Source organism: Xiphias gladius, chromosome 19, assembly GCF_016859285.1.
Source record: "Xiphias gladius isolate SHS-SW01 ecotype Sanya breed wild chromosome 19, ASM1685928v1, whole genome shotgun sequence".
Lineage (NCBI taxonomy): Eukaryota > Metazoa > Chordata > Actinopteri > Istiophoriformes > Xiphiidae > Xiphias > Xiphias gladius.
The window spans coordinates 553,407-580,000 of record NC_053418.1 but is presented as its reverse complement, the minus strand read 5'-3'; the positions used below and the strand labels follow the sequence as shown (position 1 = coordinate 580,000).

Genomic DNA, 26,594 nt, shown 5'->3' with positions numbered 1-26,594 from the left:
GCAGGGCTGGGAAATCGTTTAGCGCGAGCTGTTAGCCGGTCGACGCTGGCCGCGGTTTGGTCGAACGAGTCCTCGGTTGTTCGGACCAGCTGAGAGTGAAACATGAAAAACCAGCAGCAGAGCCCAGACTCTGCGGGTTTAAATGCAGATTTTGAGCTCGCCGATGTGTCTGCGGGTTCGTTCCTCGCTTTCGTGCAGTATTTCCTTCTTTCTTTTCACTGCTTCTCATGTGTGTTTCCATTATTTAATTTCCTGTTCGGCCCCTGCAGTGATTTCCCCCCAGCTTTTCTGATATTTTTCCTGTTTCCACCTTGTGTCGACTGCCTTTTTACCTGTGAACTTGAACGTCAAAACAAGCTCAGTAGTGCCAGAGCGGTTTGTCGATCGAGAGAAAATCGATCGACAGCTATTGTGATAGTTGATTTCTCTCTAATCGAGGAAAAACCTGTTCTCCAGTCTGTCAGATTTTCTGTTTTCTCTTCTTTCTGCCAGGGTGAACTGACTATCTTTGGCTTTTTGATTGTTAGTCGGACAAAACAATTTGGACTTCTTTATTTTTGCGTCATTTTATAAAGTAAACTATTATCGATTAATCTGCCCGTTAATTTCTCAATTAACTGACAGTCACCGTGATAGAAAACGGAGAGGAGCTGGAAGCAGCAACTGAAACGACTCACTATCTAATGAGTTGCCGATGGTTTTTTCCCGATGATTGACCAACCAATGAATCGACTAATTGTTTGAACTCTACGTTGATGGAACTCGAACTGATTGAGACGGTGTCGGGCAGATCAGATTCCACTGTCGGCATCAGGTCAAGTTTTCCAGGATCCTGTCTAGTGATTTATGTTTAGCATTGTGGTTCCGGATGGCTCGGGGACCGACTTTCCGGGGACCGACTTTCCGGGGAGACGCTCGTCCGTGTCCTCTTCCTCTGTGGCGGCTTATCGGCGGCGACCGGAGAATCGGCTCCACCAGCCGGTTATCTCATAAGAGCAGTGGACGGAAGTTGCTAAAAGTCGTGCCCCCTCTGGACGGAGACCCGACCAGTGATCGAACCAGATCCCAGATTTATCCAGACAGCCCGTCGGGGAACCGGCCCCCTTAGACTGAGAAGCGTTGCGCTAACCAGACTGTATTTTGACTGGTCCGCAGTCGCTTTTGTTTTGGGATGATTGAAATTAGTCATATTTCTGGTGTAACTGGTATTAAAGAATTTAAAAGCAAAAGTCTTGAATCTCAGGGGCGGGAGTGTTCACTCTGCCCGTGGCTCAAACTAATGAACTAGTCTTCTGTCAGGAACTCGCCGAACATTTTCTCTTTTTCTCTTTGTCTGTGTGACTGTCTCATAGTGAATGTCATAACAAAGTCCATTAACAAATCTGGCAATTAAAATCGACCTTTATCAGCAGAGCTACACGCCCAGTAAAAGCGATTCCAGGCGTGTTTTGTGTTTTGTGTGTGCTGTTCTCCAGAGACTCCTGAGGGACGAACACACACACTTCTCACTTTTACATGAAGGCCGCTGATTTTATCAATTGAAATAACAGCGTGTATCAGCTGTGGACGAGGAATGTAAATTGTGCAGGCTGCTCAGAAAACAAATTCAGCTCCAGGCTGCTTTCCGGTCAATGTGCGGTTTATCCCCTGTTGTCTGCACTATTTCTAACCAGCCAAAGATGGTTTACTAGAGGACGAAGTGTAGCTCCGGATCGTTTTTGATATTTAAAACTATAGAGAGAGGACTTTTATTCTTCTGCAGCTCAACAATAGAGTGGTGAGTAATCCTCCAGTCCACTACCTAAACAATTTATTGATGTAATCGATTGGATAATAAATTGTCAAGAGTTTTGATAATCGAGGAGTCAATAAGTCATTTTTGCCATGAGAAATACCAAATATTTATCTCTTCAGCTTCTCAAACATCAGGCTTTGCTGTTTTTCTCTCTTCTCTCTCTCAGTTGAATGTTTTGGGGATTTGAACTGTTTGTCAGATTTAAAAAAGCAATTTGCGATGCCACCACGTTTTTCACTGTTAACTATAAACTAAACGATGAATCGGTGTATGGGGAAAAAAAACAATCGCCACATCAGCCGATAACGAAAATAATCGTAGTCGTGGCCCAACGCCAGTCAAATAATCTGCAGTAATGTCAGTCTTGAAGATGAGAGAATTTCTCTCTTCTGATTAAAGTTTTAATCCTGTTGTGTTTACAGACACTCCGCTCTTTTCGTAGCCCTCGGTCTTGCTGGTTGACTTTAGAAGTCCCCTTTTTAACGTGCAGTATTCAGGCTGATTATGCACCGCGGTGACTAGCTCGGTAACAGCCAGGTGTGTGTGACTGACGTGCAAAAATGACCCCGTTTAACCCTTTCATCTGGTTTTATCAGTGCTGAAGCTGGTCCCGGTTCAGATTTACTGTGTCGGACATCAGGCAGGTCTCGGGACAGGTAGGGAGGTGTCGCTGTGATAATTGTAGGTTTTTTTTATAAGAGTTATGTTATGTTTAATGTGAGGCATCACACCTGGGGGTCACCTGGTCTCCTAGGGGGCCACTTTACTACTTGTAAGGAATTTTTTTCAACTATAAATTATAATTAATATTTTATTTATTATAATATCTATTTAAAAAGGCCTTTCTTTAATGGGTAGCACACTGATTTTTTTTTTTTTTTTTGGAGTATTTTACTCAGTTCTCAATCCTCGGTTTTAAGTTGTTGTTGTATTTTTTTTTTTTTGTAGTTTTTTCGTTGTCATCCCGTTGAAAACCAGGCTCTGCCTCTCCTCTCCCTCCCTGCTGGTCTGCAGGTTTAGCAGACCAACGGCGCTGGGATCATTTTCTATGACAGCAGCAGCTCTCTGCTTGGCGATTATATCAGTCACTTTCAAATGTTTCTAGCTTTGGAGAGAAATGTCTCGGCGTCACGTGCACCATCAGCTAAATCCCAGTGCTGCCGGTTGTGTTTCAGTTTGCTAAGTGTTGAGCGAGAAAGAAAAGAAGATTTTTATGCTGTGTTTTCCAGTATTGCCAAAAAAAGTGGTTATTTCCTATAACGTCAAATCAGTTTGTGGTCAGGGTTTTACAGTAAATGAGGGACTAGAGGAATTTGTCTCATGGGCTGAATCTGGGCCACGGGCCAGTGGTTTAAGAACACTGATGTAAACGCCTGATATTGTGGTCATAGCACGGGGACAGCGTCTGTCTCCTTTCTTTTGCTTTATATTGTGAAGCACTTTGTGACATCTGATCTTAACGGTGCCGTATAAATAAATTTGAGTTAGTAACTTTTGAAATGTTCAGTTGACTCTGTTTTCAGTTCATCTGTTCTCATCGAAACAAAGACGATGGAGGCTCTTCAGCTTTTTGCCAAGATATTTCCTTCCTGCATCAAATCCGGGAGACGACATGTGTTTCGCAACGTGCGCATTTCAGTCATGAGGGTTTCATCCCTTGGACCGCAGTCGGAAATCTTCACGTTGAATTTTTATTATTTTATCAAGCATCAGATAGTTTTAGCTGTGACTCAAGTGTCTTTCGGAGGTAATACAAATGTCAGGCGGATGATGTGTTTAATGACACAGTAACATCCAGTAAGGCTGAATCACTCAGCTGAAGAATATCAGCCTGAGGCAGATTGAGTCACTGGAGTTTTAGTTCTTTCAAAAAATTCAGTTCTGTCACCAGATAATCTGAGAGATTGGACTCCTTCTATGTCTCCACCTTCGACATTATTGTTAACATTAACACGTTTGTGTCAAAGTTTTTTCCCAGAGAAGTGGGTTTTTATCAAGCTTTTGTTTTGTTTCCATCACGTAAAACCGCTCGGCAGCAAAAATATCCTCCTCCATAGTTTTCGCTCAAGTGATAGACACTGAATTTTGTTTTTGTCTTCTTATGTGTACAGAACAACTTGCTGAACTAGGACCCTCACCGATTTTGTCTCTCCTCAGTTCGCCTTGTGTTTACACGCATATTAATATTTACATTTACTGAATTTACTCTTTTTCAAGGGAAACCTGACAACAAAAAATGCAGGATATGTAAAGAAAAGTAATTATTGAACTGGGTAGTTAGAAGACTTCAATGAGATAAAAGAGACGTGATATGCTCTGGAGATTTAAGGCTCTAATGTTCACAACTTAATTTATTCTCCATGACCAGATTTAACTGGTTAAACTCAGTTGCGACAGTAAAGAAAGAATCTCTAATCAGGTACCAGGTCATAGCCCGACTAATATCCATATTTGGATTTCTTTTTTTTTTTTCTTTTTTTTACACAGGAAAAACAACAAACTTTTTCTGGTTTCAGCTTCTCGGATGTGAGGTTTTGCTCCATTTCTTTGTAATCTGTGACGTTTGGTCTGACTAATCAAGTAATCTGAAGACAACATCTTGGGCTCTGGGGAACTGGGAAAGGCATTTATAGAGCGAAGGACTAATCGATCGATTGAGAAAATAATCTGCTGGTTCATTGATAATGAAAATAATTATAATTACAAGCTACCAAATTTTTTTTTCATGTAATTCATAATAGTGGAACACAGTTAATTGCATTAAAGGTTTTGATTAGTATATATTGTTAATTTTATGAGATTTTTGCAAATGTTTGTTGAGTGTAGATTGGCATTAACATCGTGATTGATTGAACCATTTGAGAAAGTGTGCAGACGGCCTGGATATAATGTCTGACGTTACTGAACCAAAGACGGTGGTAATGCGTCGGTTTAGAAAAGACAGGCTGTTCAGGTAGTGGAACGGTTTCTTTACATCCACAGCTGCGTCTCCACAGATACTTTGGTGTTTCAACAAATGAATGAGATCAGTCCTCTGGCATTAAATCATGTTTCCTGCTGTTTTTGAAGACCCATTCCTCCACACATTAAATAGAGATACTGTGATCCGTGTTAATGTGCTGTCGTCTGAATCTGATTATTCACATGGACCCGTCTATTACGGAAATAACATCGGTCCGTCTGGTCCGGAGCTCTCTGACCTTTCTGACTCTTTGACTGTCCGCTCCTTCTGTTTGTGGATCAGCTGACGTGCGGCTTGGACGTCACTATATAAAAGCGTTTTCATGGCCGAGTGGTGTGTGTGCGTGCGTGTTGGTCTATAAAAAACTAACACATCCAGACTAAACAGGCATCCTCTCTGCTTCTTCTGTGTAGTTCACGGATCATTTTGACTAGTTTCCAGGATATTAGTTGACTAAATGTGTTTAGTCTTTCAGTGGTTTTGGGCTTTTTATGTGAAAGGAGCTGTTAGTCCTGAATGTGGAAGTACAGGTTTGAATCTCTCTGCGTATGATGGTGTTGATAGTGAAGAGACAACCTCTCAGATTTATAATTGAATCGACGAATTATTACGTCTGAGAAATCTGTGTGTCTGTCAATTTGTTGAGGGTCTGATTGGTCGTGGACAGCTCAGTTAGTGTCCGTGAACCGTAACAGCCCAGTCTGCACACAGTAATGTGTGTGTTAGCATGTGATACACTGGGTGTTGGTTTGTGTGTGTGTGTGTGTTTAGTAACGCTGAGCTGCTGCCTCTCAGGTGACTGATCACAGCGGAGTCGAACACTGAAGCCTTTCATTTACTGAGCGTTTGGAGAAGAGGCAACTTCTGTCAAGCCATCGATTTAAAAATGATTATTTTTATTGATCACATCAGAGATTTCATCAGCAGCTCTAACTTTTTTCTCTCCCTGGAGAGAGAATCAAATCAAATCAAACTCACTCACTAGACCTGATAAAATAGTTCAAGTGGCTGATAAACCAGTCCATGTGGACTATACAGAGAAACTAGTAGTTTAAGTCACAGTGGCTGATTAACTAGTCTTATGTACCTGAGTAACTAGACAAAGTGGCTTCTGAACTAGTCTGAAATGACTTCAAAACTAATCCAACCAATGAACTAGTCAGACTGTCTTGCAAACTAGCAATAAGTGGCTGGGAATCTAGTTAGAGGCTGATAGAAAAGTCAGAGTTGATACTACACGAGTCATGAGCTGGTAAATCATCCCAAGTGGCCAATAAACTGGCTAGCAAAGTAGATCAAGTGGTTGGTGAACTAGTTAAAGTGTTTGATAAAATAGTCCGAATGGCTAATAAATTAATCAGTGTGGCTTATATACTAGTTATGGTGACTTGTAGACTAGTATAGGCAGCTGACCAACTAGTCAAAGTGGCCAGCGGCCTAGTCGTTGGGGTTCGTGCTTGTTTCAGACGAAGGCTGTGGCTGCAGGAGAACCTTGTTTAAATGTGAAAGAAAATAAAACAAAATAGTTGAAATTCTTCCAGGACAAAGTGTTTACAAGGCTGTAAGGAGTGTGTGTGTGTGTGTGTGTGTGTGTGTGTGTGTGTGTGTGTGTGTGTGTGAGTGTGTGTGAGTGTGTGTGTGTGTGTGTGTGTGTGTGTGTGTGTGTGTGTGTGTGTGTGTGTGTGTGTGTGTGTGAGAGTGCGTGTGCGAGAGTGTGTATGAGTGTGGGTGTGTGTGAGAGTGCGCGTGTGAGTGCGTGCATGTGAGTGCGTGTGTGTGAGAGTGCATTTGAGAGTGCACGCGTGTGAGAGTGTGTGAGTGTGTGTGTGTGAGTGTGTGTGTGTGTGAGTGTGGGTGTGTGTGAGAGTGCGCGCACAAGTGTGCGTGTGAGTGTGCGTGTGTGAGAGTGTGTGTGTGTGTTGAACAGCTCAATGATGTTCAGGAATGTGTGGCGACCCCTCCCTCTGTCCTTTAACAACGACCACACACAGAAAACGACAGAAAGTTACTCACAAAATGAATCAGTTCACTTAAAATGAACTCTGGGTGTTTTTGGTTTTGTTTTTTGTTTTTTGCCAGTTTAGTCAGATTGAATTATCTTTTGACAATTTATAGACAAAATATTAACTGAAAACTCATTGAATAAATATCTGTAATCACAGTAATAATTTAATATGAGTTAATGGTTATACTTTCCCCCCAGTGTGTTCACATCAATAATGAGATGATCACAGTGATTTCATTCATTGCAAAATGAGTGAACTCTGAGCCGATCACCTGGCAGGGCATCGTGGCTGTTGAAGTCTTTATAATGAGCAGAACAGAAGATTAAAAGGCCGCATTTTTCTTTAAATCTCAACAAATTTGAATGTAATTCGGCAGAAATTGTTTTCAAACTGATAAGAAAATCCCCTCAGGGCGGATGGGAATTGTAGTTTGAGGGTGAGATGGTATCAGCTGATTGGAGATAATTAATGCACAGACTGTCTGTCTGTCTGTCTGTCTGTCTGTCTCCAGGAGCCTGTCTGTCTTTCTGTCTGTCTGTCTGTCTGATTGGACGCCGGTGAACCTCGTCCACCATGAACCCTCTGAACCAGATGAAGGCTGGACTGGCCAACAACCCACACAGGTACACACAAACACACACACACACACACACACAGATACAGAGTGTGGGAGCTTTTTATGACCTGATTAATTTTTAATCAGTTTGACAAACATTTGTTCCCCGATTAACAACAGAGCAGTGAAGTGTGAGGGGCTGCTGGTTCCACAAGTGTTTTTCCCTGCGTGTGTTCTCATTTCAGTTTTTTCTTGAAACGGTATCTTTAATGTTAGTGGACACAGAAACCCAGGACTCTCCTGGAAAATGTTAGTCATTTAGTTTATGTTAATGACACCAGTTTGCATTAATTTAACTTAGTTTCTGAGAAATCATAATTTTTTTCTGTAACTTTGGCAGACGCGTCAAAAATACTACGATACCCATGACCCCTTGGCTGTTGTTGCCATGGAGAAGAAGTCAGTCAGTGGTGTGAATCAGAGCTGAAGCGAATTCAAAATGCTTTGTCGCCACAGCTGCCGAATTCACCCGCATCTGATCCAGAATTCAACAGTGAACTGATTTAAGCGTCGTCTTTAGTTTCCACCTGCCGTGAGCTGCTCATGTGACAGAAATTTAAGCTCTGTGATTGGATGGTTCTTGCTGAAATGCACCTTTAGAGTTATACTTAACGCCTAATGTGACACTTTTATGTCCTGTCCCTTTGGCTTTTATCCAAGACGCAGATATTTTCTGACGCGGTTGTTGATCATTTGCACCGATGAGTGAACCAGGACAGTTTTGTACCGATCCAAACCGTAGAACAGCTCTGACTGTCAGTCACTAACATTTTCAATGGGAAAAATGAATGGGAGTGTCACTGCAGGGCCCAGGGGGCGTCTGAGATACTTCCTCATACCTCACAACTCTCTTGGTGATTTAAGCAGTCGGAGGAAAATCTCTGTTGTACGTCAGCGCACCTGAGCTCTCTCCTCCTGATAAATACGGTCGGTATTTATCTGACACCGGCAGCTCTGTGTAAACTCACCTTCAGCTCTGTCTGAATGGAGTCGAGGACTTGAGCTGTGACTTAGGATAAACGTGTTAAGATATAAAAATATTAGAAAAATGGAGAGACTAATGATAGAACCAGAGGAACAGTTTGTGTCGTATTTACATGAGTAACACATTGTGACAGGTTACGCCCTTTTATAAAATCTGTGAAACATTTCATCGGCTCTGTGTTTGTGGATGTCATGTCGTTTACCTGCAGAAAGGTGGATGCCACCTTTTAGACGAGGGGCCATGCTGTCATCACATCGTATTTGAAGTAAAGCTGGAGATCGAGTTTCTTTGATATTTTACATCAAAAGTGTATTTTCTGTGACAGACTATGTCCCTTCCACAATTCTGATAACTTTGATCCGCACTGTTACAGTTAAACCGGATCAATGTGACTTTATTCTGCGTTTACTTTAGAGGAGAATTGCCGTGTCGGCTTTAATAGAGTCGGGATGGAGGTTTTGTTGTAGACCTTTGTTGGCGTTTTATTATTTATGACCATATTTATGTTTGATACAACAATCTTCCCCTTCGTGTAAAACACCGACAAACACCAGAAGTGATGAATAAATGAAACGATGAAGTTGGACAGACGAGCTCGTGCCGTTCGTGGCTTTATGTTTTATTAATAAAACAGTTTATTGTAGCTCTCTCTTCTTCTCTCTAGTCTGTGGTGAATAAATCTGTGACAACGTTTTGCTTACGGTCGACTTAGTGAAGTTACTGTGAAATTACAGATGGTGCAGCCGAACAAAGTGGTTAGTTTAGTGTGGAACTAACCAGTTACAACACAGCGGTTGGTGTTGTCTTTAGACTCCAACTCATGACCAGACCCACGCATCTCTGACTGCGAGCTTTGTCTGCTCGGTCAGGTCTTCTACGTAGAAGACGGAAAAAGTCAGAAAAGTCAGATGACGCTCGCAGCAAAAGCTTCACATTTTTAGTGTGACAAGCAGAAAAAAGCCGGATTTTGGGAGGAATAGAAACTATGAGAGGAGTTCCGGGTTTTCCTTTTTGAAATCAAATCCAGCACTGGAACCATATCTGTGGAAAAGCTTTAACACTGACCCCCTTCCCCTATGTCTGCAGCGACGGTTCGTACCCCTACGACCCCTCCAGCTGGCAGCAACCCACCAATCAGCCCACTGGATCCCTCTCCGTGGTAACCACCGTCTGGGGAGTGACCAATCCCTCGGCCAGCCAGGTATGACGTTGCCAAACAGAAAATTTTTATGAATTATTTGGAAAACACAAAGAATATGTAGACTTGTGGTCCTGCTGAGCAGGTTCTGAGCCGGTGTAGGAGTAGAAGACCTGGCATGTGAAGTGTTTGTTTCTGTGCCTATCAGGGTCTGGGGGGAGGGGTCATGGGGCCCGGGGCCAACCCAGGCGGGGGTCCCATCATGCAGGGCCCCGGGGCTCCAGGCATGGCCGGCGGGCCGGGTGGCTACATGGGCCAGCAGGGCTATGGAGAGCCCAGCAAAGGCTACATGAACCAGGGCATGTACGGCCGGACAACTGGGGGCTACGCTGGAGGACCGGGGGGGTACACGGGGAGGTGAGTTGGTTTGGTTGTTTTTGTGTTCTTTTTTTTGACTCGTGATTTATAGATTTATTCCATTTTCACCAAACAGTTGCATCAGAGAAACATTAAGAATTAGTTTTTGTTTCCCAGTAATTTCCTGGAAACAAACTCGAACTTTTAAGGAAGGTTCCAGGAAACGACGACGGGTGATGTGTTACAAACTGTTTGGGTTTTGCTCAGCACAAAAAATGCATGAAAAAAAGTCAAACGTGTCTTTCTCTCTAGTCGGAAAGGTACAGTTAAACATTTCAGTAACTAAAGTGAATACAATTTCCAATAATAAATCAGTATTCATTTCAAATAGAGCTCTGGCAGCTGTTCAGATCAATAAAGTATTTTCTCTGACATTAAAAAAAAAAAGCACCATTTATAAATTCTACACATTTTTATCCCTTTAAAAACTCAAATAAACGAATGGGACAGTTATGTGCGTGTGCGGTCTCCACTCATTGTCCATATTCTCTCAGTGATTAATGCCAAAGCAAAGGGATCCCTCCAGAGAACGTCCCAGCAAAGGGTTAAAGGGCTAAAGCGTCGCCAGTAATTCAGACAAGGCGGAAGAACTGGAGTAGTTACGCTGAACAGAAATACAGAATTTAGTCACAGTTATCATAACACCATCCCCTTAAAACATAGATGGGTAGATGAGTCCAGCAGTGCAGCGATGACCTACCGTCATCGACTAATCTGTGGAGTCTTTATGAAAGGAAACCTGGACTGTAACCGTCGCTTTGTCTTTTATCGTGTGAGTTATTTTGCGTATTTTATTTTCTGCCATACAAAGGTAGTTCTGTCCCTGAGATGATTCTTACATGCATTTCTTGTATACTTTCCCCTGTTTGATAGGATTTTACACGGAAAATAAAATGACAGTTCACATCCAGGATAGACAATAAAAGAAACACAAAACATAGAAAGTCAAACAAAATGAAACTATAAAATATTTCATATCTGTCCCTCTGTAATATTCATTTTAAATTGAGCGTTGTCAGTTTTTCAGGTCATTAATATTTTATCAGTTCTATCAAGGAAAGGAACCAACTATGTACTATGGAATTTCCTTTTTTTAAATTTTAAATTCAAATAACTGGGTTTGTATGTGTAATGTCTCCCAACATTGTCTTTATTTTATCTTGTAGTGTCAAATCATGTCGTTCGGTCCAGGAATATTTATTTTTAATTTCATTATTTACTTTTCTTTATTTAAGAATAAATCAACAAACAACAAGGCAGGTTGACCACAATGTCTCGCCAGTAGGAGAAGAAAAGAGAAAAAAAAAAAAAAAAAAATACATAAATTGTAAATAATATAAAATAACTAAAACAGTAAATACAAAATAAATGAAATTAACTGAATTGATCTTCAGTGTAAAGGTCAGTACATTCAGGCACTGTTAATTTGTGCAGTTTTACACATTGCATTTTGCATTTTAACTTCATACATTTCAGGTATTTGCAGACTGAATTAGTTATAAAAAGCATTAAAAGGGCGTGTGTGTGGTTTTCGGTGGATACGGAGGTGGATGAGTACGGCAGCGCAGACAGATGATATAAAAACTGTGTGTTGATCATTTCAACAGCGTCATCATCAGCTAATCAATAATTATGAAAAGAAAACTTAAACAAAACCATAACTTTCTATTTCACGTTTCAATGTACATACTGTCTATAATTATGTACTATATATTATTTATTGAATGTGTTATTTTTATTTTTTATTCTCCGGAACTCATTGCTACAGAAGTAAAGTTGACATTTCACATTTTCATTGAAAATAAAACGAAGACATAAGGGATCAGATTCAATTCCAAACATTAGGAGTCTCACACACACACACACACACACACATCTATAAAATCTGACCTTTACATCTGTCTGCAGTTACCCGTCCAACCCCGGCGGCTCCAGAGGTTCGGCCGACTTCACTCAGGCTGCCGCCGCCGCCGTCGCGGCTGCTGCTGCCACGGCAACAGCCACCGCCACGGCAACCGTCGCCGCCATCCAGGAGAAACAAAACCAAGAGATGAACTACGGACAGGTGGGGGAGGTCACTTTACCTGTAGACTGACTCTGACATCCGGGATCATGTTAGTGCAGGGTTAGAGCTCCCTCTGCTGGAGGCTTCAGGTGCCCTCATGGGGTAGTTTTAGCTCATGCAGGTGGATTGTTTCTTTACGGCTCCAACCAGGTGTCTGCCGCCGCAGCTGAGAGCCGAAGGTCACGTTGAAGGTTCCCAGGGTGAAAAACCGACCTCAGTGACGTCTATGCATAAAGTCATGACTTTGTTAGAAATACGAACTGAGAAATTAGTCTGAGTAGATTATTTCACCTCTTCTGTGTCTAGGTGGTGATTTTCTAAATAATTGTTCTATTCACAGTCACAGTCAGCGATTCTCCAACACTCGGCCGGCCGACCAACGGTGTAGCTTCATCACTCACTCACTCACTCACCCCTTCACCTGAACCACGAAGCCAGATTAATGGGTCATCAGGGTCTTTGGGGTTAACTCGGGTTTTCCGGTGTCATGAAGCCAGCTCACCTTTAACCGTGGTAGATCACCATGGTAACCTCTGCTGCAGTGCTATCCTACCTTCAGAGGATCAGATCAAAACCTGCCAACAGCCTGATGACTGACCAATCAGATCACGGGAAAAACTGAGTCATCATTGCTAAAGGATCCCAAAGTGGACAAAAGAGTTGACAGTGAAGTGACAAATAATGAAGAGCAATAGATATTTTTATAGATCCGTCAAATCGTTTCGCTGATCCAGAGTTTCCGTGTGTTCACTCTGGTTTCGAAACAGCTTCTAATAAACGGAGGGAGAGTTTATCACAATAAGTAAATGAATATTGACTATTATAGCTGCCTCTTATCTGGGCAAGGATTCTTTGATTCCTCACAGCACCGATGATTTTACTCTTATTCCACCACTGCAGCTCGGAATAACATGAGGAGACTTTTGTGATGAGGATTGGAAATACCCTCTAATAATAATATTAATAATAATACTAAGCTTTATTTATACAGCACTTTTCAAAACAAAGTTACAAAGTGCTTTACATGGTTTTCAACAGGGCTACAACATTAAGAACTAGAAATTAAGCAGACATTTTAAATAAAATAAAACAAATCAGAGTAAAATTCTCCAAATGTCAGATGAAAACAATGAAAACAAACAATAGAAATAACAGTAGCACAAGAAAAGTGTGCTACAGTAACAACTAAAGAAAGACTTATTAAAATATATAGTTCTGAGACATGATTTAAAAGATGTCACTGACTCTACAAGTCTCAGATCTTCAGGCAGGAGTTCCAGAGCTGAGAATCACTGACTGCAAAAGCCCAGTCTCCTTTAGTCCTGATCCAGGACTGAGGTACAGCCAGAGGGGTCCTGCCCGAGGATCTGACTCTGCGCTCTGGCGCAAAAGCAGGCGCAACAGGACTGATTAGGTCTTGTCTTCTCGCATCTGGTAAAAGCCAAGCAGCTGCGCTTCGTACAAGCTGACGACATGAGATGTGGTTTAGTGGTTCAAACCTGAACACAATGAATTACAATAATCTAACTGAGACCATATCAAAGCATGTGTGACCTTCTCTAGATCAGGTCAAGAGACCTGTTGGCTTTCATTAGAAAAATAATCCCCACACTACTGAATCTTTCCCCGGGTAATGAACCAGTCATTCAGATTGACTTTTCTCCTCCTCCTCGGCTTCGGCAGCAGAAACAGTCTGACAGTACATTTAACCTTTAACTTTTAACTGCATCTAATTTCAGGAACAGCTTGTTCTGCATCTGTTTTAAAAGAATAAAAAAGTTGTTACTTACCGTAAAGATCCTGCACTTATTTACAGTATATCTTTAGCCTTACTTTAATAGTAAGTGTTTCTACTGCTTTTTATTATATTCTAGTTATGTGATCATAAACTGCGATAATATCGCTTCCTACTTCCTGTCACTGTGACTGAATTTACCTGCAGGTGTCACCGTGTCTTCTCATATCATAGTAAGGACTTCATTCACGGGTCTGACGATGTTGTTTCTCATGAACAGCCGATTGTTGCCAGATTATTAAAACCTGACATAACTGAACCAGTTAATAACCAGCTTCATGATACAGTAATCCAGAAAGCCAGATAATGCCTAGTGAGCCAGACTAAGTTGAACTCACTTCGTGGTCCAGGCCCCAGCTTGTGCCACAAGGAGTTGTTCACCCCATGACACTGGTCTATGGCCTTGGCTGGATTAACCTACTAGGGGTAACTTGGGGCAAACCTGGACTCCTGGGCCCTTAATCATGCCTCTTTCTTCCCACTGTCTGTGAGCTGCGTACAGTTTCTCTTGGCTGGAACACGACCTGGCCAGAGGTTTGCCGTGCGGTAATTTGATTCAACTCTCATTAATTTGGGAATATACAACATATGAGCAGATTTTTACACAACCCTCATCAACACCAAGATCTGTTCGTGAACTGGTCTGTTGAAAATGCATGCATATTCACATATTCTCATTCAAACTTACAGTGAGTTAGATTAGCTCACACCGGGCGCCACACTGTGAAGCTGATTTGAAGCTTTCAGAGGCACCTGGAATTTGGGGGCGCGGGGGCTGTTGCAGCTGTAACGCACAGTAGGTTTCATTTTATCAGTGTCATATCAGCCTCTAAAACCCTTGTGGAACCAACACAGAGGAGGTTTTGAGTACCTTTGGCAGGTGTCCGTCCGTCCGTCCGTCTGTCTGTGGACAGATTTTGTCACCACTATAGCGTCATAACTGTTCAAGATGCAGTCAGAACCTTACAGGTGTAGTTGAGATCAAAATGAAGGTGAGTTCAAAGATGGGTGTGGTCTGACCCGTGAGTACTCGTGTAATAATGTAGTGACGACTGAGTACTCATGTAATAATGGAGTAACAACTACTGAGTACTACTGTAATAATGTAACGACTACTGAGTACTACTGTAATAATGCAGTAACGACTACCGAGTACTACTGTAATAATGCAGTAACGACTACCGAGTACTCATGTAATAATGCAGTAACGACTACCGAGTACTCATGTAACAATGTAGTGACGACTACTGAGGACTCGTGGGTCTGAACGTCAACATGTTGACTGGTGTTGTGGCTGCTGTGATCCCATCACATGATGGTCTCCAGTTAGTCCCTGAAATTCATCCAGTGGGTCCTTGAAAGTCAAGGAAATGTCCGTGAATGTGACGTTTCCACTGCAGGTTGTGAGGTGACTCATGAGTAAGTCACCTACACCTCGTGAAGCAGGAGTGTCATGTGATAATACCGCCAACAAACCACACAAGTTACCGGTTGCTAAGTTTCTGGTGTTTGTTTTGTTTGCATGTGTTTTTCCAGATGGGCGGTCCAGCCTATAACAACCAGTTCATGGCCCACGCTGGGCCCCGTGGCCCCCCTGGCATGGCTCCTGGAGGTATGGGGCCTGGTCCGGGCCCTACAAGGGGTCCCCCCTCAATGGGCCCGATGTATGGACCTGGAGGGGGCCCACAGAGGGTCCCCCAGCACCCAAACTATGGTCCTGGACCACAGCAGGGCCACCTGAGGCCCCCACAGGGCCTCAAACGGCCCTACAACTCTGAGGTGAGAGTCAGGACGTTTGACTAGAGTTGACTATCTGCACTAATCAGATTAAATCCGGTTTCATATGGATTTAATCTGATTTGATTGGGTTTCAATAGATTTTATCTGGATTTAATAGACCAGAGTAGTTTTTGGGGTTTTTTTTTAGATCATTTCTGATTTTTATCAGTGATTGTCACTCTGATATAATTTATAATATCACCATACATTTTCAGTTTATATATATATATATTGACTATGGTTCATTATTTCAACGTAATCAAGTAAAGATAAAACCATTTCACACACACTTGCTTTACTTTCCGTCTCCTCGTCTCTCAGTCCTTCCCAGGAATGTCTCAGCAGTACGGCGTCCCCGTTGGTTCCAGTGTGAACGTGATGTCGGGTCCCGGTGGTGCCGGTGGTTCCATGGCGGGCTCAGCTGGAGGTGGTCACGCCGGGCCTGGTCCCTACTCCGCACCTAACATGCAGTACCACCCGGGTAAGGCGTCTGCAGGCGGTGTTATGACACTGCAGGTTGAACACTTTAAGAAGCTCACCGCAGACAACACATCGTGCTGCATTTTGCGGAGTTGTGTAATGGTGTAATGTTGTTCTGTGTAACTCTTTGTGTCGTGTCTAGTTTGTTTATTGCCGTTCTGTCTCTGTGTGTGTGTTTTAATTGGGACTGCGGTACATGGTCCTTTACAGTAAAAAAGAATTCATGAAATCAATGAGCCTAAGTCACGTCGTCAGCCGTTATCACAAAAACCTCTCCCACAAAGTTCAGTCTTTGTTTTCCTGCAGGTGAAATTTGGATTTTTCAGTAAAAACAGACTCATCCATCAGAAATAAAACTAGCGATGAAACATAAAGATTAGTTAGAAAAAGTAGCACATGACAGCAGTAAAAACAGTGAGTGTTAACAGAAAGTAGTTCAAAAAAGAGAGTAAACCTTTAAGCCAAATGCATATACATGATCAGGATGATAAAAAGGTTTCTGTCTTGATGCAGGAGATTTTCTGTTTGTCAGTCGATGGGTCATGATCTTTTCTTTATGTTTCCCTGCAGGTCCTGGTGGTCCTGGCCCTGCCCCCCAGCGCTCGGGCTCCTCCCCCTCTTATCAGAACCATAAGATGTCCCTCCCACAGTACCCCCCCTCTGGACCCCCCAACTCACAGTACTACAAGGTGAATTACGTTACCCAAACCTGTTTAGATTCAGTCAGCATCGTGAGGCTTGAACCTGAGACCTGCTGGTTACAGGACGGTCGGTCTAAACACCTGAGCATTGTGTGTGTGTGTGTGTGTGTGTGTGTGTGTGTGTGTGTGTGTGTGTGTGTGTGTGTGTGTGTGTGTGTGTGTGTGTGTGTGTGTGTGAGAGAGAGAGAAAGAGTGTGCGTTGTATTTTTAGATATATAAGAGACAAAGCATAAATACCATTCAGTTGAACAGGACTTAGTGTTGTTGTCTGTGTCTTTGTGCAGCAGGACCAGTTTAACGGTCAGGGCGGAGGTTTAAACGCTCTGGCAACAGGGGGCGCTGGTGGTGTCTACAACTCCTTCAACCAGCCCTCTGGGGTAAGAAGAACTCTGTGTGTGTGTGTGTGTGTGTGTGTGTGTGTGTGTGTGTGTGTGTGTGTGTGTGTGTGTGTGTGTGTGTGTGTGTGTGTGTGTGTGTGAGATAGTGTGCTTTACTGAAGTATTTCCATTTTCAGATACTTTACACATACACTCAAATAAATCTTTGAAGGAAATATTCCCCTTTTTACTCCAGTGCATTTACCTGTTTCTCTGCAGATTCATATTTTACAAACAGTGACTTTTGGACCCCACTATACATCATCTTATTAAATTTGATGCATTTTTATACTTTAAACTACCCAACAGTATGAAAAAATGTTAAAATTAGCTCCACCTCAACCAATATCATATCGTATCATATCATCCACAGCATAATTACAAGCAGCCAAGTGAGAAAAAACACCAGGCGTCAACGTCCAAGTTGTAATTCTGAGTTGGCGATATGGTGAATACCTGACGGGTACAATATCTCCCGGTTGGCAAAAAAGAAGTTCAGAGGTGTCAACAAAGTGGTGAATAACCAACAGTTATTCCCAGATCCGTTAAGAGTCGGAGGTTAATGAATCTGTTAAGCTCCGACTCTTATTGGACCTTCTATGTCTCCTGGTTGTTTTTTATTGACGAAGACCAGTGTAGCAAACAGTCCGGTGACGTCAGCAGCTTCTCATTTGTGGCTTCTTCCGGTTAAAACGACGGCAGATTATATCAGCTATAGATAATTAATGTTAATTAATGTAACACTCTGCCAAAGATTGTTTGGGAGCGAAACGACACATCACTCTGTTACATCTCCGTTAAACTGTGTTTCTGTAGATCAGCAGAGCGGAGACTCTTCTCCAGAGAAACGATCGGCTGATCGCAGCTCGTTAAACGCGGGAGAGTCCGGCTTCAACCTTTTATGCATGGGATCGATATCTGGAGCTCGTTAAGCTCAGAGTTCTGGATCAGGAGCTCCAGTATCTGGATCAAGTTAATGTTGATTCATTTAGTAGCTGAATCTTTGGCTTGCAGTTATTTATTATTTTCGTTACTAAGAAATGATGAAAGATAAATCTCATGAAATTCAACGAGAGATTCAAAAGGATTCGGATTCAGTAAAATACCATCAAACCCCAAACGTCTGACTCACCTGTATCTGGTTTCACTTTTTAATGAACTGGTACAAACGGGTAATGCAGAAGCAATAGATAGTTCAGGTAGAACAGATACAGGTAGAATAGATACTGACCTTATTTAGCAGTTCAGGTATTGGCCACGATGTGATTAAATATTAATTCTCTGACTGTAATTTACAGAGAAAACATTGACTTTCATTCACAGCAGGCCATGTTACCTTACGATAAAATGATCCTAATAAATTCCACTCAGTGGGGTTTACTGATTCTACTCTTTAGAGGAGAGAGCACTGGTATTGGCTCAGCGCGTCGATCAGCAGATGCTCTGAGATCAGTGTCTGGAGAGAAAAGGTGGGACCAGTGCAACCTCACTTCATTTCTGTTTATCTGGTGGGACGAAGTGTGAACAAGGTATCAAGGTGTCAGAAAAACGGACATTCTGCTGTTTCTGTTGGGTTTTTTTGTTTTTTTTTTCCTTCCAACATCGAAGCAGCATTCGTACAGCTGTTCTCGTCCGCACTAACATCTCAAAATAAACTCCCTCTCAGGTTATTCCCTGCGTGAAGCACTTACAGCTCAGTATCAGCTCAGCCGTTGATACAGAGACCTCTGTTATTATTCTGGCTGTGGCTAGTAATTAAAAAAAAAGTTCACTACTCAAAACAACATTGTGTGGTGCAGTTACTCTGTAAGTGGAAGATGTAAATACTTCATTCACTACTGTTGTGTAGTTACTTTAAGATACAATGAGCAATTAAACACTCACCCATCTCTCTCTCTCTCTCAGCCTGGTCGAGGGTTGCCAGGTTACCCTTCCTCCCCAGTACCCGGTAACCCGACCCCTCCCATCACCCCCAGCAGCTCCATGGCCCCGCCCTACATGTCGCCTGGCAACAGCGACGTCAAACCGACGCCCTCTTCCTTCCTGCCCGACATCAAACCCAACATGGCCGGCCTGGCCCCACCCCCTCCTACAGGTGCACGCGTACACACACACAGAAACACAGGTTATCAATAATACAACAGGTCACAACCAGATTCTTCCTCCGTTGACAGTTACAAGTAATCAAAGTATTGGTTTCATGAAAACATTGAGATTAATGTAGATTATCGCAAAATAATCACATTATTATCGTTGAAATGATCAGAGTAATCGGATTACTACTATCCAAATAATTGAGTTATCATCAGTGAAACGATCAGATTATCTTTAATGAACTCAACAGTTTGTTTATGTGTGAAATAACAAAATAATTTTGAGTGACTGTTATTGGGGAAATACTCGGATTATCGTCAAGGAAATAATCCAGTGGTTACCAACTAATGAAGTAGGTGATCAGCAGTGAAACGATCAGATTATTACTACAACCATCCTTGGTTTTAGTAAATTCAGGTTTTCCTCAGTGACACTTTTTATTTACTCATAATCTCAGTTTTGTGTGTAAACCAATCACCTGACTTGACGACTCATTACAGTCCTCTCAGGCTGTTTGTGATGTCACAGGAAGTCCCAGGCGTCTGACCGCGTTGACTTCCTGTTAACAGGTAACCCCAGTGACGACCTGCGGCTGACCTTCCCGGTGCGGGACGGTGTGGTCCTGGAGCCCTTCAGGTTAGAGCACAACCTGGCTGTGAGCAACCACGTCTTCCAGCTGCGAGACTCCGTCTACAAAACCCTCATCATGAGGTAAAAACACAATCTGGTTCCTGCAGAGACCCGAGTTCTTTCTGAGATGTTGTCACACCGATGTTTTGAACAACGAATTACACGCTCGTTGTGACGCAGGTTGGTCATGTGGGCGGGATGTGCGTTATCGCCTCCGGTTTGAATAACTGCTGTTTTCCTTTCATGGTTGTTGAGTTTGAGTGGCCTCTGTACTGTAACTGTTGGTCTGGACCATGTCTGGCAGACATCTGGTTCAAGCCTTCACAAGCACCAGCAGACAGTAATAAACCAATGATAAATAAATCATAACGTGTCATTTTAATTTCTAATTCACCAGTCAACGTGTATTTGTGTGTGTGCGTGTGTGTGTTGTATCAGACCGGACTTGGAGCTCCAGTTTAAGTGTTACCACCACGAGGATCGACAGATGAACACCAACTGGCCTGCCTCCGTCCAGGTCTGACCTTCATCCTCGTCCTCTCTCTTTTGTTTAACCTGTTTCTTACGTCATCACTGAGGTGTTTTTATTTACCTGCCCGTGTCTTCCACAGGTGAGTGTGAACGCAACTCCTCTCACCATCGAGCGAGGCGACAACAAAACGTCCCATAAGCCTTTGTACCTGAAGCAGGTGTGTCAGCCGGGCAGGAACACCATCCAGATCACCGTCACCGCCTGCTGCTGCGTAAGAACGCACGGACACACACACAACACACAGAATTTTGTCTTCGGTCTGGACTGTTTAAATGGTTTTAACTTAACGGACATATGTCCCCCCCCCAGTCGCACCTGTTTGTCCTCCAGCTGGTTCATCGTCCCTCGGTTCGTTCGGTGCTGCAGGGTCTGATGAAGAAGAGGCTGCTGCCTGCAGAGCACTGTGTCACCAAGAGTAAGTTAATCCATTAGGAACTAATTACAGGATCATTCAGGTTTATTATAACTCTGGTCTTTTTTGCTGGGAATTTCCATCAGTAACAGAAAAATTCTGCTCACCAAGTTAACGTCTGAGATGTTGGAACAAAGGCAACAAACAAACCAACAGTTTCCAGAATCGTTTTTTTTTTTTTTTTTTTTGCATCATGTATTTTTGAAGAGCACACAAAGAAACAGGGTGTAGGTGACCTAAACTTTGTCCTTTTTTGTACCTTGGTTCATTTCTGCAGTAAAGACGCTGTGAACTGGGTTTCAGTCGTCATGTATTGATTTCAAACCCTCTACTGGAGGCTAGAAGCTGGATGAGGGATGTGATTTTCATTGGGGGTTCGATCAAGTGACCACTGTGGGATCTCTCTCTCTCTTCCTCCCCCCGTCCCCACCCCCACTCTGTCACTCTCAGTTAAAAGGAACTTCAGCAGCGGGTCGATCCCCGGGACTCCCGGGTTAAACGGAGAGGACGGCGTGGAGCAGACGGCCATCAGAGTCTCGTTAAAATGTCCGATTACTTTCCGGCGCATCCAGCTGCCCGCCAGAGGTCATGACTGCAGACACATACAGGTCAGAGCACCAGCCAATCACAGCGCTCCACTTACTGTGACGTCACAGCAATAAAATGTTTTCGTCAGTGAGTTGATACCGGTCCTGCGTTCTCACCAGTACACAGGACCAGGACTTTGGCTTTTCTCCACATGAACCTTTGATTCTTACTGCGTGAGTCATAAGTCTGAGTAAAAACAGAAACGGCGTCTCTGTAGAAATAGATTCAGAGCCAAATGAACCAAAACGAACAGTCCGACTCTGAGGAAACTCCATCACCCGATGAAAGATCCTCATAAATTCCCTGTTGCTGACTTAAGGTGCTCGCTGCAGCTCAGATCACACCGGAGCGACAGGCTTCCCGCACAGGTCGCTGGGCGATAAAACCATCTCGATACTTGTCACGAAAAAAATTCCCCTCATCTGCAGCATCAGGGTCAGGTATCTGGCCCCTGTAAACGGGAAGACAAACTGCGGCACCGGCAGCCGGACCGGATAACGAGCCTCCGTAGTAACGTTGGTTCAGACCCCGGCGGCGGTCGCTCCCGTCTGACCTTCAGACATCCCTGGGACAGGAAGACAGGAACGCCCGCCGCTTGTCACTTTATAACAGTCAGTCTTCTTGTGTGTGTTTTTTACGCGATGCGGCTCATAAACTAAGTGCAGCTGCCAGTACCAGTGTGCAGAGACCAGTGTGAGCAGCAGAACATGTCGATCCGTGTGATGTTTATTTAGAAGCAGCTTTTATTCCGTTCATTTAGGATTTAACCCTAAACTGAATTTACAATGTGAAATTTAAAAGGAAAAGGTTCCCTAAGTTCTGTTTACATTCGGTTCACTTACTCAGCAAAACACGTTGTGTGTCGGTAAGAAAAAAACCTATTGCGATCATATTTTCGGTCGTGTCATCCAGCCCTAAAACATGTGAGACGCATCAGTGTGAGACCAAAGACCAGACCCGCACCTGCCGGGAAAATAAAAAAGTTACCCAAAAAAACCCCAACAACTCGGTGATACGTGCAGATCTTGGAGGCAGCACCACCCTCCATGTTTTCCACCTGCTCAGACCAGACCTCTCAATCCTGTGTATGTCAGGAACAGACACCGCCACCAGGATCTAACGTAACTTACAGCCTGTGCTTTCCTGTCCACTGCTAAACTCAGTGTCTGTGTGTCCACAGTGTTTTGATCTGGAGTCGTACCTGCAGCTCAACTGTGAGAGAGGAACCTGGAGATGCCCCGTGTGCAAGTAGGCAGAGCATACACATACACGCACTGTTTGTGCGCGTTTCGTACCTCCTCTGTAACCCGTGTGTGTTTGTGTGTGTGTGTCCGCAGTAAGACGGCTCTGTTAGAAGGTCTGGAGGTGGATCAGTACATGCTGGGAATCCTCATCTACGTTCAGAAGTAAGAAGCTTTATTTCCACTGTTGCTCTACATTTATTTTCAGCGGTTTCCAAAATGTGGGTCGCGGTCTAAAAGCGAACGGAAGGTCCGTTCTGAGTGGACATGTGGTTCAGCTTTAAAAACCAGCTCTGTCTGCTTGTGGCAGAGTCTGAGGCCAAAGTCAAGTGTGACACAGAATATGTTAAACCTGACTCTACTCTCACTGAACCCAATAAAGGAAAAAAAACAACTGTTTTATATAGAGAAGTGACGGCCGGGGTTGAACACAGCTTTTCTTTAACGTTGGCAGAAAGTAGTGAAAAATCCCCTTCACAAGTGACGTCTGCAGATGTCCTGTGTTTGGTCCAAGCAACAGTCGAAAATAGAAAGCAAAGAAAAACAGAAAATCTGGGACATTGAGGAAACTGACACCAGAGATTCTTTGCAATTTTTGCTTCAAAAAACTAAAATAACGATTGTGAAAACAGACATAAATTTCCGACGATCAACGTACTGATTCTACTCTCTCGTTGCAGTTCTTCAGCCCCGGTCGTAGCTCGTGTCTTTATTTTCGTCTCCTTACTTTGTGAAATCAAACTGACAGGCAGCGCAGTGGTTCGCTCTGCCCCCTCGCAGCGAGCGGGTCCTGGTTTGAATCCACTGACGGGCAGGATAAGTGGACACCCACTTGGTTGATTTCAGTTAAATCCCAAATAAAACCTGACTTGTATCATTGTTGGAAAAAATTAGAAAAATGACACACGGCACCGAAAAGGAAGTTGTTGTTACATTTTTCACGTCCGACCTCCATCCCTCTGCGCTTTTAAACAGTTTCTCGCTCTCTCGCTCTCCTCCTCCTCCTCTCGTCAGCTCAGAGTACGAGGAGATCACCATCGACCCGGTGTGCAGCTGGAAGCCGGTTCCCGTGAAGCCGGACCTCCACGTGAAGGAGGAGTCTGACGGTCCGGTGTTGAAGCGCTGCAGGACGCTGAGCCCCAGCCACATGGTCCTGCCCAGCGTCATGGAGATGATCGCGTCGCTCGGCCCCGCCCCCTCCTCCTCCGCCTCCTCCGCGGCCTCCTCCTCCTCCTCCCCGATGCCCTACCCTTCCCTACCTGCAGCGGGCAGCAATAACAGCAGCAACACACCGGACTACCCCGGACCAGGTAGGCAGGAGAGAGGCTTTACAGGCCAAGGTGGTTTCTCTACCACATCGTCCCCTTTTTTTTCCTCCGGTCATGAACAGAGTCGGTTTCGTTCGACTTTGTCCCCCAGGTGATGCTGGCAGAAGAATTTAAACACTAGAACTGTAGAGACACGGAACTGCAGATAAACAATCCATCACAGTCCAAGTTTGCTTTCATCGTAGATTAAACATCTGCGCTGAATGTTGTGTATAACAGTGGTTACTTGTTGGAAGTGGTTCCGTTTGTGGAAATCGAGTTACTACGAGCACAAGGAGGTCATGTTAAGTTAAAAAGGGAGGTAGAGGATCGATGCTGTGCGAGCCGCCCTGAGTCACTGTGAGGTGGACGGTGGGAGTCTGTGTGTGATAGACTGGAAGAAATCACCAGCTCCTCGTCCGCCATGCTGCTAGCTAGCGTGGAATTGTTTTTCAAACACATGCATGGAAGTGGGTGATATCGTTTGGCCAATCGGCGGAGCCATCTGGTAGGCCATCGCGCTGTCGGGCCGTGAACGTAGCGCGGACGCGTCAAAGGTAAAATGTCGCGATCCCTGCGATTCCCGTGGAAAGTAGATCGTCTTCAAGATCGATCCCGACGTGGACTCGTCAGATGGCCCCCCCCTCTACGGTCAGGTGTAGCCGAGGCACCTGTTTGGGGTTAATGATAAGTTTGGGTTCAGGTGAAGAAACACAACAGTCTCCATGTGAAAAGGACGAACCAATGTGCATTTAGCGTGTCGTGTGGTACCATCCTTCTTCGTGAAACCTGAATGCAGACCGATTGAATGAGTCCGCCCTGCATCCGTTGGCAGCATCAGCAGCAGCAACGTACCTGACGACGTCACCGTAGGAGGGTGATGGTCTATCTGCAACTTTCAAGTCTCTGTAAACGGATTTTTATAGAACTGAACTGAGGCCGACGGCTGCATGAAAGGAAGGAAACCAGTCTGATGGACGATGACGAAAAATGATCAAAAGAAACGAGACGTGTATCTGACCTGTAGCTAAACACGTGAATGGAAGCGATGTGGTCGTCTAAAGCCACATCATCAGCCGCTTCCCTGAATGGCCACGGGAGCCTTGGGCTGGGTCCCAGCTCCACTCTGGATCATCGCTCCCTCAGCAGATGGTTAGAACGATGTGGAGAGATGTTCAGCAGAAATACAACAGTTGATTTAGATGGTGACAGTTGCTTTGTGGCTGTACAGTAATATGAGGACTTAACCTTGGTCGTCGCTCGTTTTCATCGTTATTTGTTTATGTGTGTGGACGACACACTTTCATCAGCGTCGTTAAAAAATGTACATACGGACGACGACGAGACCTTCGGCCGTGCAGGAAACAGAACGTTAGAACAGTAATAGAGCAACAGTCTCCACTGTTCAGCACATGCAGCCGTGACGGCGACATGAAGCAGCGATAAGACAAATAAAATCCCACAATAATCAGGTGTCTCTGTCTCCACCAGCTCCGTCCTATCCCGGTCAGTCCGGTAGCTTCTCAGACTTCAGTGGTCCTGGGACTCCGGGGGTCGGGGGGGACTTCTCCTCCCCCGGTCCTCCTCCTCTCTCCTACCAGTCTGAGCTCTCCAGTGCCCTCCTCACCCCCGACAAGCCTCCCCCACACCCGCTGGCTGGACAGGTATAGTGGCTCTTCGTCTTCGTTGTCAAGTTTTTTCATTTAGTTAAGAACAAACTGGGTCAGGAACCAGTCTAGATTCATACGGACTGAACTCAACGTCACCTCTGCTGTCTGCCTCCTTTCCCTCCTTCCTTTCTTCCTTCTTATCCTCTCCTCTCCTTTTCTTCTGTCCCTCATTTCTTCTCATCTTCTCCTTCCTCCCTTACTTCCTATCCTTTCATCCCTCCTCTCCTCTCCTCTTTACCTCTTCTCTATCCTTTCCATCTTTCCTTCCTTCTTATCATCCTCTCCTCTCCTGACTCCTTTCTTTCCTTCCCTCTAATCCTCCTCCTCTAACCTTATTCTCTCGTCTTGTTCTTCCTTCCTTCCTCTCCTTTTCCCTCCTTTTCTCTCCTTCTCTCCTCCCTGTCCTCCCCCGTTCACCTCTCATCTCTCCTTTCCTTCATTTGTTCCTCTACACATCTTCACTTCTTTTTTCTTCCTTCCCTCCTTCCCATCTTCTTCTCCTTTCATCTTACATTTCTTCCTCTCCTTCCGTGACCTTTCCTTCCTTACTTCCTCCCCTCTCATTTCCTTCCTTCATTCCTTCCTCCCTTCCTACCTCCTTCCTTCTGTTCCTCTTCTCTCCTCTTTTCCTGCTTCTTTGTCTCCTCCCTCCTTTTCTTTCTTCCTTTAACCTCGTTTTTTTACCTCTCTCCCTCCTTCCTTATCCTCTCCTTTCTCCTGTACTTCTTTGATTCCTCTTTTCCTTCCCTCGCCCCTACCTTCCTTCCTTTTTTTCCTCTCTCCTCCCTTCCTCTCCCCCCCCCCCTCTTAGGTATCCGTCTCCGGCCGTCTGGACTCCACTTCCCATGCTGTCTCCCAGCAGCAGTCACAGGGTCTCCACGGCAACTCCCAACTGGGGGGCGGCAACCAGATGATGCAGCGTAGCAACCAGAATCCCCGTCTCCAAGGCGACGGCTCCTTCGGGCTCGGGGGGTCTGCGGAGGTTCCAGAACCTTCTCTGGACG

General features: G+C 44.2%; 1 protein-coding gene across 2 annotated transcripts in view; it reads left to right on the top strand.

The window, feature by feature from the left end:
• Positions 1-26,594, top strand: part of LOC120805789 (zinc finger MIZ domain-containing protein 2-like) — a 33,556-nt gene that overhangs the window by 2,649 nt on the left and 4,313 nt on the right. The window contains exons 1-20 of one of the 2 annotated variants that reach the window (XM_040156361.1): positions 1,191-1,777; positions 7,275-7,386; positions 9,451-9,565; positions 9,711-9,919; positions 11,828-11,984; positions 15,316-15,558; positions 15,880-16,039; positions 16,609-16,727; positions 17,024-17,116; positions 19,022-19,211; positions 19,780-19,921; positions 20,279-20,357; positions 20,452-20,583; positions 20,682-20,787; positions 21,235-21,392; positions 22,553-22,620; positions 22,710-22,778; positions 23,628-23,923; positions 25,412-25,584; positions 26,402-26,593. In XM_040156361.1, the coding sequence (XP_040012295.1) occupies positions 7,337-7,386; positions 9,451-9,565; positions 9,711-9,919; positions 11,828-11,984; positions 15,316-15,558; positions 15,880-16,039; positions 16,609-16,727; positions 17,024-17,116; positions 19,022-19,211; positions 19,780-19,921; positions 20,279-20,357; positions 20,452-20,583; positions 20,682-20,787; positions 21,235-21,392; positions 22,553-22,620; positions 22,710-22,778; positions 23,628-23,923; positions 25,412-25,584; positions 26,402-26,593 (2,751 nt within the window). In that variant the 5' untranslated portion in view covers positions 1,191-1,777; positions 7,275-7,336. Of the gene's footprint in view, positions 1-1,190; positions 1,778-7,274; positions 7,387-9,450; positions 9,566-9,710; positions 9,920-11,827; positions 11,985-15,315; positions 15,559-15,879; positions 16,040-16,608; positions 16,728-17,023; positions 17,117-19,021; positions 19,212-19,779; positions 19,922-20,278; positions 20,358-20,451; positions 20,584-20,681; positions 20,788-21,234; positions 21,393-22,552; positions 22,621-22,709; positions 22,779-23,627; positions 23,924-25,411; positions 25,585-26,401; position 26,594 lie in introns of those variants that run through there. The other variant, XM_040156360.1, reaches the window with a different exon arrangement.